Source organism: Arvicola amphibius, chromosome 3, assembly GCF_903992535.2.
Source record: "Arvicola amphibius chromosome 3, mArvAmp1.2, whole genome shotgun sequence".
NCBI classification, from domain to species: Eukaryota; Metazoa; Chordata; class Mammalia; order Rodentia; family Cricetidae; genus Arvicola; species Arvicola amphibius.
This window is the reverse complement of record NC_052049.1, coordinates 12,372,839-12,388,220: the sequence shown is the minus strand read 5'-3', so window position 1 is coordinate 12,388,220 and position 15,382 is coordinate 12,372,839. Positions and strand designations below refer to the sequence as shown.

Below are 15,382 nucleotides of genomic sequence, written 5' to 3'. Positions count from 1 at the left end.
TGCCATGCCCTGACCCTTGGACCCTAACCACACAGGTCCCTTTCCCATGCTTCATTCTTCCCTCTCTTCAACCTATTTCTGGTCAGGGTTACAGTTTTTGGAGAAAGTGAATTACATCTTCTCATAGTGCCTAATTCAGGTTTAATTACAAACATTATTGGATGATGGCTTAATTTTTGTACCCTCCACCACTGAATTATTCATTCCTGCCAAGAAGACCTCCTTTACATTGAGCCAAAAAGACAAAGGTTTGTACTCTATAGATCCTATAGCCCACTGGAAGGAAACACCAAATAAACACACTACTTCAAGAAAAGGGCACCATCACAGCTTAGTGGTGAGCATTAGTGCTAACTAACGCTAGAAACTAGAAGAGAATGTGGAGATCACGGTGTGTGTAAAAAGATTTGGGACGGTGGGTGGCAGTCTAAAAAGACATGGTCAGGAATCATGGCCTCCTTTGTAAGATCATGGAGGAAGTAAGGTTTGTGGAAAGCTCCAGACAGGTGACTAGAGCAAAGGACAAAGACGGTCCATTGTCTGCAGCGTTCCCAGCAGACCACAGCCAGCAGCCACAGGCACTGGTAGGCCAAATGACATCAGACAGTGGAGGAAGAGGTAAGAGGGAGGCCTCATGGAGAACTCGAGGGCAGGACCCGCCCACTGGCTATGAAACTCAGAAGAGCTCCTGGTCTAGTTAGCGCTCTTCTCTCAACATCCTGAAGTTTTTTAAAAAAAATAAATCCCTTTTAGTATGTGAGTACCTGGGAGCCATTAAGCTGAGAGGTTGCGAGGACGCTACAGACGGGTGAAAGAGGAGCCTGCACCCAGGTTCTAGTGGTCATAGTTAATGGTGCCCGACATGTGGGCTATTAAGCTTGAGAAAGCGGGGCAAATCAAGGGTGGAGTGGTGATTTCGATGGCCTATCTGCAGAGTGAAGGCACCAGGGTTAGGCTTCAGGAGGCTGGAAGGGAAAATGTGTGGCAATTAGTAGCTCACTTTTGGATATCTTACCTTTTGAGACTTGTAAGTCATTGACGTGGGGGATTTGAGGTGAATTACATCTTGGGCTCTAGATGTCAGAGTTCTGCACTCAATTTCCGTGCTCAGTAGGTCTTCGGAGCGGAAGTGATATAATGACTGCCTGTTACTGGCAGACAGCAACTGGTTTTCTTCACCCTTGGGGGCGGGGGGCGGGGTGAATGAGCGAAGCAATCGAGAATGTGTTAGGAGAACTAGCACATCCAAAGGTTACATATAGAGAAGGAACAAACAGCAAGCCGACGTTCATCTATAAAATGAGATTTTCGCTTTTAAGAGAGTCTCTTCCTTAAAGTCAGGTTGGGGGAAATGAGGAGAACTGCCACCGCCCCCATTGTCCACATACTCCCGAAGCAAGCCCAGGTGATGGTGGTGCGCGTGCCTTTAAGGGATGCCTAGAGGCTGCAGTATCTTAAGCAGCATCTTCTAGGCATCCACAAGCCCTTCAGGCAGCTTCAACCTCAGGGAGAAGACAAACCTGTTCGCTGGCCACAAAGCCAACTAAGAAGTTAGGCCTAGAATCCCAACGACCTCATCCCCACAACACATGCAAAGGCAACTTGTTATTCTCTGGGTTATGTCCCAAATACCTCAGTAAGGTGATTAGAGCATTCTTCAGAAAACCATCTTGAACTTTCACATCCCCTAAAACAATGATTTCTCTGGATATTGTGCTTATTTTAACTTTCCCCACAAAGTTATTTGTCCTCTTTAATAACTTAGATGTTGATTCCATGGTCTTTTTTTTTTTTTTTTACTATATCTTCAAAGGAAGCATTAAGTAATATCTTCGTATTCAATGTTCCTTTATAAAGGACGTGGACTGGACGCAGCTTCCTGTGCACTTTTAAATTGATATTTAATATATTGTATGTATTCATCCATTCGCCTGTGTTTCTTGCTCGTGTGTGAGAGCACACACCAGGGCTCGTTTAGGGAGATGAGAGGACAACTCCCAGGACGGTGCTCTGGGCTCACTGTATGATGCCAGGGTTCAAACTGAGGTCATCAGGCTCGGCAGCAAGTGCCTTCGCTTACTAAGCCATCTTATCAGCCCAGGTCTCAGCTTTTCAAAGAAAGCAAAGCTTTCTGTAGAACAGCTCCCAAATTCTTAGGAGATTTGCTCCAGGATCACCACGGATGCCAAAATGCCTGGATAGTGAAGCCCCTTGTGTAACATGGCATAATATTTCCACACAACCAGTGTGCATCTCCTGTGATGTAATACCGCGTCTTTACTAGATGACTTTTAAATTAGAAATCTAATGCATATAAATAGTTGTTAGGTAGTAGAGGCAAGAAAACAGTCCACATATTCTGTACAGATGGGATTTTTAAAAAATATTTTCAGTCCATGGGTGGTTGAATGTGCAGATACTGAGCCCATAAATAGGGAGGGCCAGGCCTTATTAAAAATATCCCCAGCATATCTACTTTTTCTGATGATGTACATCTCATTAAAAAACTTTCTTAAAATCATAGACCAACACACCAATCAGACTGATTCCAAATCTTACTACATCATGATACCCCGCTGACCCCAAAGGCTTTTTATCAAGTTTCAAGCCCACTCCTTATCTTCCATAAGAACTGCAGAACTGGAACTGGATAGCATTTTTGTTTTAATATGTCGGGGATTTTTTCCCCAGGGTCTCGCAGTGTACTGCTGGCCTGGAATTTACTCTGTAGACCTGGCTGGCCTGGCAGATCCTGCCTCCCAAATTCTGGGATTAGAAGTGTAAGCCCCTAAGCCTAGTCAGACAAAGATTCTTTTATAATCAATCGGAATGGCATTTAAAAACCACTTCTCTTCCTTCTGGAAACAGCTTGTGGTAGAACCATCTAGGTTCTTTGTGAAAAGCATCCCATGCGGGGACCTTTTTGAATTACCTTACGTTATGACTACGTCCTTTTCTACTCTTCCCATTATCCTTAGGGATGAATGCAGGTAGGAAAAGGAAAATCTGCAAAGCACAGGCAAGTATCAAGGAACTTACATTTGTCCTTCCAGAACAAATGAAATGTAAGGCTCTGCAGAGGCAGGGGAGGCACACTTGAGTTGTAATTAAGATGATGCGTCTGGGGCTAAAGAGATGGCCGTGTGGTTAAGGATACTTGCTGCTTTCACAGATAACCTAGGCTCAGTTTCCATGCAACCACATGGTAGTTCACAACTCCAGTTCCAAGATACCCAACACCTCTTCTGGCCGCCATGGGCACCAAGCACACCTGTAGTGCACATGCGCAAAGCAGTAATGCAGATGAAATAAAAATAAAAAGCCTCGAAAGAATGGTGCATTTAAGATGCTTACAGCTTTTATAGTTCTAATCTAACATAGGCATTTATCCCTGTGTGAATCAGTGGGAGGGAAGCAGACACACAGGGAGCAAATGGGAAATGATTAACCAACAAGAAGTAGAACCTGCAAGGAAATGTGGAGAAAACAATAAGCAAGAGATAAAAGACAAAATTGTTACAATGTTTTGACTAGCCTCAGAAATGTAAGCAACTCTCTTTCTATGAGTTGTAGTAGTTTATCTTGCTGTGATACTGTTGGGGGTCTCTCTCTCTCTCTTTCTCTCTCTCTCTCTCTCTCTCTCTCTCTCTCTCTCTCTCTCTCTCTCTCTCTCTCTTTCTCTCTCTCTGTGTGTGTGTGTGTGTTTATTTTGAAAAGCTAGAATTTGCTCTGAATGCCAAGGCAATTTCAGCTCCTGGAAGAGAAGGCAGCCGAAAAGATAACAAGCAAAATACAGTCTCTATTATTCTTAGCTTTAAAAAGTTTTTTAAATACCCTCTGGGGAATTTGCATACTAGTCAGACTTCAGAGCTGAAGTGGGTGGTTCTGGCTGAGAGCGAGCTCTATTCTGGGCCGTCTGTGCTGAAGCTGGGTAGGACAGAGATTGCTCGGCGCTGCTATGGAACCGTAGACTCGTTTCTTTTAATGGGGTTCACCTGTCAAGTCAAATTTCCCAAACCTGTGCAAATAGCTCTCGTAATGAGACATGCCATCCCTTTTTCTTGGCAAAACTCAAAAACTGGGCAGTTTCTGTCAGTGAAACATAGTCTTTCTGCCCCATTAATAGGACTGCTTTCTCTTCAGAGTGAAGGCTTGGGAATTTCTTCTTCTTTTTCTCTTTTCACCTCCACCCCCACCCCGACTCCTTTGGTTAACAAAAGTGCATCACAAGGTAACGTATTTTCCTCCAGGCAAAGCAGCTGCCTTTTCCCACTTCTTTGAGTAGCAGTGTTACTCAGTAGCTGGATTTCATGTCATGTGACTCTTAACTACACCGTGTCAAGGCGTCATGAGCCTATTACCAGCCAGGAGTCTTCGGTGCCTATTCCGCCCTTTCCTATTTGAATAAACTCACAGCTTAAAAGGCAAAAGGACTGTGCAGGAGCCAATACACAAGTCATTCTTTCTAGTGCTTGGAATTCAGGATTTTAAGACTTGTTGCTTATCGAAACATCCACATCATTGAGTAAAAATTGAGTAAATAAAATAAACCAGTTTAAAGCTTTAGTTTTTCTATGTACGGGGAAACTCGAAACTAAAAATTTCTCATTTTTATTATTATCTGAAACTCTCGTTAGCAATCAGCGAAGTATACATTTTATTGTGTTGTTTTATTTTAGTGAGAGGTCACATTTTCTTGGGAAGTTTTTAATCTCTTTTGTACAGTGTGAATTCAGGCAGAACTTGATGAGAGGAAAGCAAGAGTAAGTGTCCTCTTAAATGACTCCCAGGTGAATCTGCCCCCTCATCCCTTGGCTTTGTAACACATTGACCAGAAGGAAGTCAAAGAGAAAGATGTGCCAGCTGATGCCAGCTGATTTATATGTAACATTAAAAGTGAATTTCTCAAAACCAGAAGACAACCTTGGGTGGCAGCGAGGGAGGGTATAAAATTACTTTCTAACAAAAGAGAAACAGAAGAAACCAATGTGATGTTTGCATTTCAGAAAAAAATATGAAAGCCGGGGGTGGGTAAGATACAAAGATGTATTCTGTTTTCTTGTTTTGTTTTAATACCATCGCACTAGAATTTTTTTTCAAGACTGTGTTCTTTTCCAACCTAATTCTCTCTAGGAATCTCCTTGAATACAGATGTGAATGGAAACAAGGCTCCACAGTGGAGACTAAGGAGGAGGAGGAACGCATTAACCAGCCAGCCTCCAGGCTCTGGGCCTTCCTATGTCATTGAAAGTTGAAAATGTTGTTGTTGAGATCAGAAAGCATATCATCTCATGATGAAGAACGGCTAATTTCAAAGCTAATGACACACCAAAGTCTCATGAAAACCTTCCATGTTACCCTTTTCACCTTTCCATTGGTTTTTGAAAGAATGACACCCTGGTTAAAAAGCCATCCTCTTGCTAAATTCTTTAAATATCAACTGCTTGGCAGAGAAAAAAAAAAATACTGCCAGTTTCAAATGAAGCAAAACCATAGCTCTTTCTTGCAAAGTTCCTGACAGTGGGCTTGGTAGCACATGTCTTTAGTCCCAGCATTTGGGAAGCCTGGGCAGGCAGATGTCTGTGAGTTTGAGGTTAGCCTGGACTACACATTCTGTGAGTTTGAGCTTAGCCTGGGCTACACAGTGAGTTCCAGGAGAGCTCCTGGATGATGATGAGGGTACAATTTTAAGATTATTCCCCGAGAATCCAGTTTTCAGTACTGTACAAATTAGTTAAAATAAATCCCAAGTAAAATACATCTGCCATGTTATCGTGGAAAGGCTGAACTGAGTTAAACCATGGCGCTGGATCTCACCGGTCCCGAGAGACTGGGAAACAACCAAAATTAAAAGTTCAGTAAGTTGTCTAAACAGATCTTTCTCCCAACAAATGAAATAGCTGTAATTTGCTGTGTATCAAACTTTGATATAAAAACGAACAATAAAAATCCGATGTTCCATTCAGGGCCAATTTTGTTGATGAACTAATGTTGCAATGTTTCTCATGAAACCCATGTTCCAGTATGCTATGGTATTTCCCTCGGTGAAGATTAAAGTTCCAGGGTACTCGATGAAAGCAGACTCATGTATCTGGGCATCTAGAACCTAATAGCTTGCCCAACATTGTCAGCCAGATAATGTCCAGATCATGGTGGTAGTTGATAAGTATGCCCTTACGGTCTACCCAACCTGGGTCTTGACTCTAGTAAGCAAAAGAGGTTCCAAGACACTGAAGGATGTTCCTGCCTTTTTCCCAAGTCCCCCCCTTCTTCACTAGCTGGAAGTTGCCTATGAATGACCCACTCCAGGCTTGAGGTGACATTGGACCATCCCAGGATGCACGGGTCAACCCATGTCTTATGGGCCTGCATCTATCTGCAACATAGAGGTAGTGACCATCATTCAGGGTAGGACCATTGAAGAGGAAGAACAAACTCAGAAACTTGGGGAACATTCATGTTGGTTCCTATTCATTCCCCTCTAACAAGATACACACAAGCACTCAAGGAATGTGAGCCCTAGAGCCACTCATTTTTCAGAAAAGATTGTGATGCCCAAGTTAATTAAGCAAATATGTGAGTTCACAGGCAGTTGGGATGTGTTTAACTGATGTGTGCACTGATGTGCCTTCACTTTATATGATTAAGGAGGGAATGGCTGAGGATAGTCCCAATTTAATATGAGTACCCAACACCATTCCCTTCCTAACTGAGCCAGTCATTCCCATGATCTAGGTTTTCTGCTGGACATAACAGTTTCAAAGGTTTTTAAAGAATGATAAAATTAGGTAGCCTATACAAAATAACAGAAATTTAGTGAATAGATATATCTCAGATTTGAATTACTTCATAGCATATCCTTCAACTCTACACATAAACTGAACTGTGCCTACTTATTTTCCTTATCCCATCCAGAAACTTAGAATGATAAATGCTACCCTGAGAGCCCAAGTTGACTGTTCTCACCCAAAAGCGTGTAAACATTTTCATTAAAATGGTAGGAGGAGAGAGTAAATCTATCAAATATTACTTCCACCAAGCATGTTTTGTTGTGATAAATTAAGGCCATCTAATATTCATAACCACTTTGCCGCCATTGATAATTATTTTTCAAAAATAAGTCTTCTTTTTCATTTTAAAGATAGTCTGCAATTTTACAAATGCCTTCCACAGCTGTTGAATCTGTCACCTCCCTAATACCAGAACCCCATCCCTACCTGATTTTATATATTCTAGGACAACTGGTAATGCCCTGAAGAGTCCCCTGCCATGTTTCTCCCCTAAAACAGTTGGCTGTTGATTAATATTTCACATAGTTCATGTGTGCTGTGCTTTTGTGCATTAAGAGTTCAAATTTATTTCATTATAAAAACAAGAACCCCAAGAACTAGACATGATCATGACCATGGTCTGAATTCCAAAATACATTAACTAGTGCAATGCCACCATTTCTGCTTCTCCAGGTGTGGTACTGATTCCAGATACTCAGGAAATACCTAGGGAGGGGCTCTTTCCTCTTTGTGTAGCCCACAGGAATGGAGCCAGGCTGATTTAGATTCACAGTGTTATACACGTTCCATGGCCTCCACGAATTCTACAGGAAGCTCTCCAAGTAACACTCTAAATATGAAACTGTTACTTATTTTCCTGGGCATTTCTCTGATTCAAGTCTGAGAAAACTTTGCAGTGCTGAGGTTTCTTTTTTAGAAGTCGTGTCTAGTATCCTATCGGAAAACACCCAAATTACTCTCAGCAATCCGACAGACAACCACTCCTTTTCCTACACTCAAGAACTGGTGTGCATGCACAGAAGCCACCACCCTCCAGTCTCTTTTCCCTGAGCACACAGATGGTCACTACCACAGTAGTGGAGTCATGGGGGGTGACAGGCTAGCACGGCTGCCCGTGGTATACACGGTTCTCTGGCATGTGTACAAACTTTTACCTAATTTTATTATCATAGGGTTCTTGTCTTAGAGGTCACAAGGTTTATGGTCCCTTGAAACCAAAGCAACTGCAGTCTGGAGAAGGAGGAAGCCCTAACAGCAGAAGAGAATGCAGCTTTCTCTTATTTTTCCACCACCTTCATGCCTTTGCTGGGCCCTTCCCTTGCTCTGCCCTCTGTTCACCTGAAGGAGGGGCAGGCGTAGATGCTGGTCCATGACTTCACAGCTTAGACACATAGGATGTCTCCATAAGATCGTGCTAGTCTTCCCTGTCTTCAATATACAGCTCTCGATTGTCTTTTAATGTTTCAGTCAAAATATTCGCTCTCTTACAGTATTGATGATTACATCCATGCTATCATTAGGTGTAAGCCCATACAACTTTTTCCCGTTCATCTCACAGGATGACTGAACTGACATTGACCCCACTGTTGGTGCCTCTTTGTGTGGGTTTTAAAGATAATGGTCAAGAAGACTTTAGGATCCCGCTTCATACCTTCATTCCATCATTCGCAGGAAAGAGAAGCGCCCACCACAGACAAGGAAAGGCAAAGAAAGCCAACAGCCTTTACTACGTTTTAATTGTTTAACTTTATTACTGTTGCACCATTTATACAATTACATATAATTTCAATGCATCCATTGTACATTTTTTTTATTTTTTGTTTTTTTTTTATTTTCCATTTTCCAATGGGTGGTGTGTTGGTGTCTGAGACACAGATGGGAGAAAACTGGAACTGCAATGAAGGCAGACTTTTTTTTTTTCATTTCCACTGACCAATAAACAGAACTACAGGTGCACCCAACCACGGACATGCATTAACTCGTCATGAGAAATCTAGGTAGGCTAAGTATGATGAGAGAATGTTTGTTACTCCCAAAAATATCTGGAGAGGAAGAATGGAGGCTTGGCATCGAGATACATATGGACAAGCTCAGTGGGCTCCGTCTGAAAGGTGGCATTCATCCACAACGTTAAAAAAAATACCAAAATAAGAAAGGCTGTAAATTAAAACACAGAAAATACTGCTTTCATAAAGATCTGATTGCCTTGGCACTGGCCCTGTGGGCAGAATCAAACGCTTTCCCCTCCCAACCGCAGCGCAGGAAAGATGCTGGGGCTTTCAGGGTGGCGCGCCAGGGGACAGCGGTTCAGGTACAAATGATGTACTTTCAGACAATGATCTCTAAAATCCAGGACTGACTGGTCAAGTTGACTGAAGGTATATTAGATATTTCCCCACAAAAATACTATTTGGATTCTCCCCGCCCCCTCCCTCCCCTGATGGGACACATCCTCTTTTTTTTTTTTTCCTTTTCTCTTTTTCTTTTTAATCCCTTGGGCAATACATATCCTTACTTCCAATTTGAAACAAGTTAGTATAGGATAGAGAGACAGAGAGAGGACAGAGTGAGAGACAGAGAGAGCGTGAGACAGGTCGTTTGCAAGTGGCGTTGTCGGTTCTGGCTAGGCTGTCCCGGTTACTCTTTGACGGCCACGCTTTGCTCAGAGCTGGCCGCAGGGGCGGCGGGGGCCTCGGCCTGCGGCTCGGTGGTGGCGGCGGGGGGCGCAGCGGGCGCGGTGGCCTTGGCCGTGGAACTGGGCGCCTCCGAGGCCGCGGCCGTCTCCTTGGACGAGGGTGCGCCATCGGCGCTACTAGGTTTAGAGTCTGAAGCCGGGGCTGCGTCGCTTTTCGCCTCGGGGCCGCCGGCGGGAGCCTCAGTCTTTTTGGCCTCGCCCTCCTCCTCAGCGGCGCCCGTGCTCTCGGTGCCCGCGGTGTCGCCGGCCTTGGGGACCTCGCCGCCCGCAGCGGGCCCGGGCGCGGCCGCCTCTTGCTCGGGCGCCGGCGCGGGCTCGGGCTGCTGCTCCTCCGCGGCGCCCTCGCTTTTCTCGGGCTCGGCCTTGGGCGCCTCCTCCTTGGCCGCCGCCGCCTTGTCGCCCTCCTTCTCCTCCGCCTTGGCCTCGCCGTCCGCCGCGTCCTTGGGCTTCTCCTCCGCGCTCTCCTTGACCTCGGCGGCGTCGGCGGCCGCCTGGGGCTCGCTCTCCTTCGCGGTCCCCTCCTCCTCGGTGCCCGCGCCTTCAGCCTTCTTGTCTTTGTCCTTGGCTTTCTCGTCGTTCACATTGTAGCCCTTCTTCTTCTTGCTCAGCTTGCCTCCCATCTTGGAGTTCTGCAAGGAAGCACAAGGGGAGACAAAGGGGACGTTATGGTCAGGCAGCCAAACTTGCGGGAGGCCTCCTGCAGAGTGAGGAGTCAAGGACCTCAGGTGATTGATGGCACAGGGGCCACTGAGCAGCCTAAATGTCACAAGCATCCTACCACAGTTAGAAGTAACACGTCGAAAAAAAGAACAAAAGAAAGCCTCGGCTAAGAAGCCTGCAGGCCAGCAAGTAGAAAAACTCTTAACCCAAAGACCAATGAGCCGGCGCAGCTGCCCAAAGGGAGTCCAGGTGGGATGGTATTGGTTTCTTATCTGTCTCCTTAAACATCCAGGATTGATTGAAAAGAGAGGCACAAAATGGCAGAGACAGCCATTTTAGAACTAAAATACAGCTAGTTTAAAAAAAAAAAAAAACTCATAATTTACAAACAACTTTCTGAAGAAGCTACACAGCGTACATCACACATCTCTCACCTATTGCTTCCGGAAGCACGTTTTTGTGGCATCATATGCCTGTGAGAAATCACTGAGATGCTGCTTTCTTAAGAAATCTTAATTGTTTTTCGTGAAAGATGGCAAAGCTTTTCAACGCTAGCATTCCACGGCCCCTGTCGGATCCCACAAGGAGAGTAGGGCAGAGGAGAAGCACAGGCTCCAGTGGAAACTCTTGGTGAGCTCACGGGTTCTGCTTACTCCTGGCGGGGGCCCTGAGCTCTTCACCCAGCTCTCCCTCACCCCTTACCATCACCACCCATTCAGAGCTTTTCCTTCAGCACACCTCCTGTGAGCAGGATTCGTAATAATGGCGTCACCCACATTTCCTGACAGTCGGGTGTCGGATAGAGTACCATTCTTCAATCAAAATGTGTCTCACCATGCTATGTTAATTTCCTGTCTGGGTTGGTTTTAAGAGTTGGAGGAGACAGGAGAAAAAAAAAAAAGAAACAAACACAAAGATGACTGAACTATTCTTCCCATTTTCAAGAAAGGTCTTTTTTGTGTCATCCAGGAATTTCTGCTATGTTTCTTAAACGGGAAAGGAATGGCTTGGAGTCCTAACCCACTTCAAGCAATTGGTGCCATTTTACTTAATTTTTCTGTTGTACCAAATATTGTAGTAAAATATATGTGGTAAAACCACAATGAAAAATATTTTACCACTAAGTAGTAAGTAAAATCATAAACTTGAAGTTAAATTGTAATTTTTAACACCTTCTTCAAATTCTTAGACACAACCCCAGTTGTTGATATTACACACGACTTTAGCTCCTAGACCCCAAGTTACATTTGGATACATTAGGCAGAGTTGGGGAATAGAAAACCTCACAGTTCTGCATTTAGATTTTTCTCCCAGTTGTCTGACAGAAACCCGTACACCATCTAGGGATAGCAGCCTATGAAACAAAGACTAAATGAAGTCTCACTCTGAACAAAGAGTGGAGCTCTGGATTCTGACACCCACAGTATGAAATTCTATATAGCAATCCCCAGAGCTTTAATGTTCTGTTGGTTTACAAACCTAAAATCTACGATACTAAAATTGGTTTTCCGAAGTACAATTAAAGCCACATTCTATTCTTTGTCTTAAGCCCAGCTGTGACTCTTTTCTTGGTAGAAATCAAACAAACACAAGTTGTAAGAGAAAGTGTCTCAATAATGTCGATTTTTTTTTCTTTTTCTTTTTCTTTCTTTCTTTTTTTTTTTTTTTTGGTTTTTCAAGACAGGGTTTCTCTGCAGCTTTTTTAGAGCCTGTCCTGGACCTAGCTCTTGTAGACCAGGCTGGCCTCGAACTCACAAAGATCTGCCTGCCTCTGCCTCCCTCCCGAGTGCTGGGATTAAAGGCGTGCGCCACCACCGCCCGGCTCGATTTTTTTTTTTTTTAACAAAAACACCCTGTGCTTTCAGCTGATTGACCTGCGCGAAACACAGCAGAGTTCCAGGAGGAGGCCTATGAACTGCACTAGAAGCCCGGGAAAGTAGCTGTCTGGTTATTTCCCCCCAAGAATATGTGTGACATGGGATGTACTCACTCATAATCAGTTTTTAGCCATAAATAAAGGACATCAAGCCTATAATTTGTGATCCTTGAGAAGACAATAAGAAGGTAAAACCAAAGAAAAACATATAGTTATCCTCCTGGATATTGGAAGTAGACAAGATTGCCGGGCAAAAATTGGGAACTTGGGGGTGGGGTGGGTTGGGGGCAAAGGGAGATGGGGAGAGAAAAGCGTGAAGGGGAGGATAGGGAGAGCTTGGGGGAATGGGATGCTTGGGATATAGGAAGGGTGGATATGGGAGCAGGGAAGCATATAAAAAAAAGAATATGTGTGAACACCTGCCCAGCACCCAGAGGGGTAAATTAAAGTTAAAAATTAAAACCGAAGGCGGCGGGAACAGTCCTAACCCTAAACAATTTACCTATATGTGTCACCTTCTCAACAGCATCATACATCCTCCTTTTACAGAAAAGGAAATTCTGACAAGCTGACTCCATGAAGCCATGCGATAAAACAAAAGTCAGAGTCAACAACGTGTTGGTGCAAGACGTACCACCTGGCAGGTGATGGGGGGAACTCTGCCCACTAAGAAGCTGATCTGGCAACAGAGCTCTAAACCCAGGAATGTCGCTTTCCTGGATTCCTAGGCAGAACCTCCCAGAATGGCCCAGAGCTCAGCACTGGGAAAGGGTACGAGTTACAGAAGAAGACACTTCCTAGGTACTCTCTCCCCTAAACTGCTCCTCCTCCTCCTTCTCCTCCTCCTCCTTCTCCTCTTCCTCTTCCTCCTCCGCCTCCGTTGCTGGTAAAGCTCTTTTATAGATCTTTTAGACAACAGAGAAAGCAAGGAGCGTGGGGATGGAGTTGAATGAGTCCTCTCCTTTCTCTGACTTCTATTTTTGAAAGAAATGATTTAGTCTAGAAAATAGAAACACTTGGGCTTAAAAAAAATAAAGATAGCTATAGGGCTGGAGAGCTGACCTGACAGATTGATATATATATTGGAGTTTGGACCCACAATTCACTAAATACCTGTAATTCTAGCTCTAGGAAGGTAGAGACGGGGGATGCATTGAGCAAGATAGCTAGACTGGCCTTATCAACCAGCTCTGGGTGCCACTGAGAGAACCTGGCTCAAGAAATAAAGTGGAGAGTACAGCTATGCAGAAAGACTCTGGACACCAACCTTGGGCCTTCACACAAACAAGCAAACATTTGCACACATGCATTTGTACACACACATTTGCATACACACCATACACATACACACAGGAGAAAGGTCAGGTTTGCAGGGAAACAGGTATCTTGGGTCAATAAGAGGTCTTGGAAGTTACTTAAGCCTAACCCAAGGCAGCATCCAAAGCGTCAAGCTCGCCTCTGCATCTCCTCACAGTTAGGATGTCCACCAGCCGTGAGTGGCGCTGAGAGAAAGGACGGGCAGATGCTGAATGCATGGACTGGAGTTCTGTGTGTTCACAGGAGGACAAACGCTAGAGTCCGTCTCAGCCATGACATCTCCACAGACCTTCTACATCTTCCTGTAAAGGGGCATGGACATTCTCTGCCACAAGAGCCAAAACTACAGAATCACAGTTTGAAAACCACATTTTTTTAATAGCAGAGGAAGAAAGAATGCTGGGTGCACTCTGATAGATCAGTGGGCAAGAATTACTTCACAGAGCGTCCGGACATTAGGGCCAAGGTTGATCCATGCATCCCACCTTCAAAGGACACCTGGATGAATCCTTGGAGCAAGTTAATGAACCTTGTTGTCTCTTTATTTGCTGTAAAATAATAAATGTCAATTTCATGGGCATTTAAAGTAAGACAACAGTACAGTGTCTGTTGAAATCTTGGTTCTTCTCCCCAGTGCTTCATCTTACATTCCCAGAGAATTCTGCACTTACACACGTGAGCAGAAGAGCTGAAATTAGGTTCTTATGTGAGTTTTAGAGTCACTCACTAGAAACATTGTAATTACAATACTGTTGAAAAAGTAAACACTTTTTAAAATGTTATCTGAAAGACGTTTGATGGATGTGCTGCAAGCAAGCTCCTGCTGTCCCTGCAGATGTGAGCGAGACCTTTGCACAGAACGGCTGACACCAGAACCAGGTTACCTCTCTGCTCAGGATATTTAGACATATACAATTTTCACAACGCTACAAGTCCGTCTAAATGCACCAACTATCCATTATAACGAGAAATCGGTTTCTAGACAAAGATTTGAGAAACTGTAAATTAGAAACTGAGTATAGTCGGTCTGTAATCCTAGCACCTGCAAGGCTGGGGCAGTGGTATCATGTGTTCCAGGACAGCCTGGATTACATGGCAAGACCCCGTCTCTAAAACAAAACAAAACAAGTATATATGCACTATAAACCCATTCCTGTGAATTATCAATCCGTCCTGAGCGGTCATGAAGGAAGCATCACTTCACTTGCCCCTGGGTTCTCAGTCAATACCTCTCCATCAGTTATTTCAAGGAAATAAGAAATTCCGTATTTTACATTGGGATGGAAAAAAAATCTACGTTCCTTACTTAAAGATCATCAATTGCTTCAAATTTATACATCGAGGATAAAATATCTCTATTTTATTTTGGCTTACAAGTCAAAGGTAAGATGTTCATGAGAGGAAGTAACCCAGCCAATGTCTCTTTTTGATGATTTTTCTACATGTGAATTTTTTCTGCAAGATCAAAAAAATGAATCAGTGCTTTTAGTAGTTTAAAGCACTGACATAGAACGTACTCTGCACCTCCCATGACTGCCTTCTAATTCTCTTTCTCCTCTCTTTAGAAACTCGGTACAAACCAGCATTCCAGAAGCAATGTTAGCGAGACCTGCTTTCTGTTTCAAAAGAGGTCCTGTCACTGCAGCAGCTAACAGCATTGCCAGGTGCAAGTGACCCTGGGTGAGGGGCAAGAAGACAGGTATATGGAGTCAGCAGCAATTGCTGATCACAGCAGCTCCGTTGCAGCCATCTGCCAGGGAGCACAGGGTTTGCATCCATGCAACATGAGTCATGAGCACGCCACTCCTGAGACCAACTTCACAGATGCCATATTCATTGATGATGCAAGCTCTGGCTTGCTCATTGTCAGAGATGTTTCTCATGAATGCTTATTTTGGAACTTTTGTGGTGCTTCGTGTGTGTGTGTGTGTGTGTGTGTGTGTGTGTGTGTGTGTGTGTGATGTATATTTACAGGTACATGTAATAAAATCACAGAACAACTGTGGTGTTTTGAATGAGAATGGCCCCCATGGGCTCATATGT

General features: G+C 44.1%; 1 protein-coding gene across 1 annotated transcript in view; it reads right to left on the bottom strand.

Annotated features, from left to right (window-relative positions):
- Positions 1-9,255: 9,255 nt before the first annotated feature.
- Positions 9,256-15,382, bottom strand: part of Basp1 (brain abundant membrane attached signal protein 1) — a 49,118-nt gene continuing 42,991 nt past the window's right edge. Inside the window, exon 2 of the mRNA XM_038324236.1 lies at positions 9,256-10,115. Coding sequence (XP_038180164.1) covers positions 9,429-10,106 — 678 coding nt within the window. The 5' untranslated portion in view covers positions 10,107-10,115 and the 3' untranslated portion in view covers positions 9,256-9,428. The remainder of the gene's footprint in view (positions 10,116-15,382) is intronic.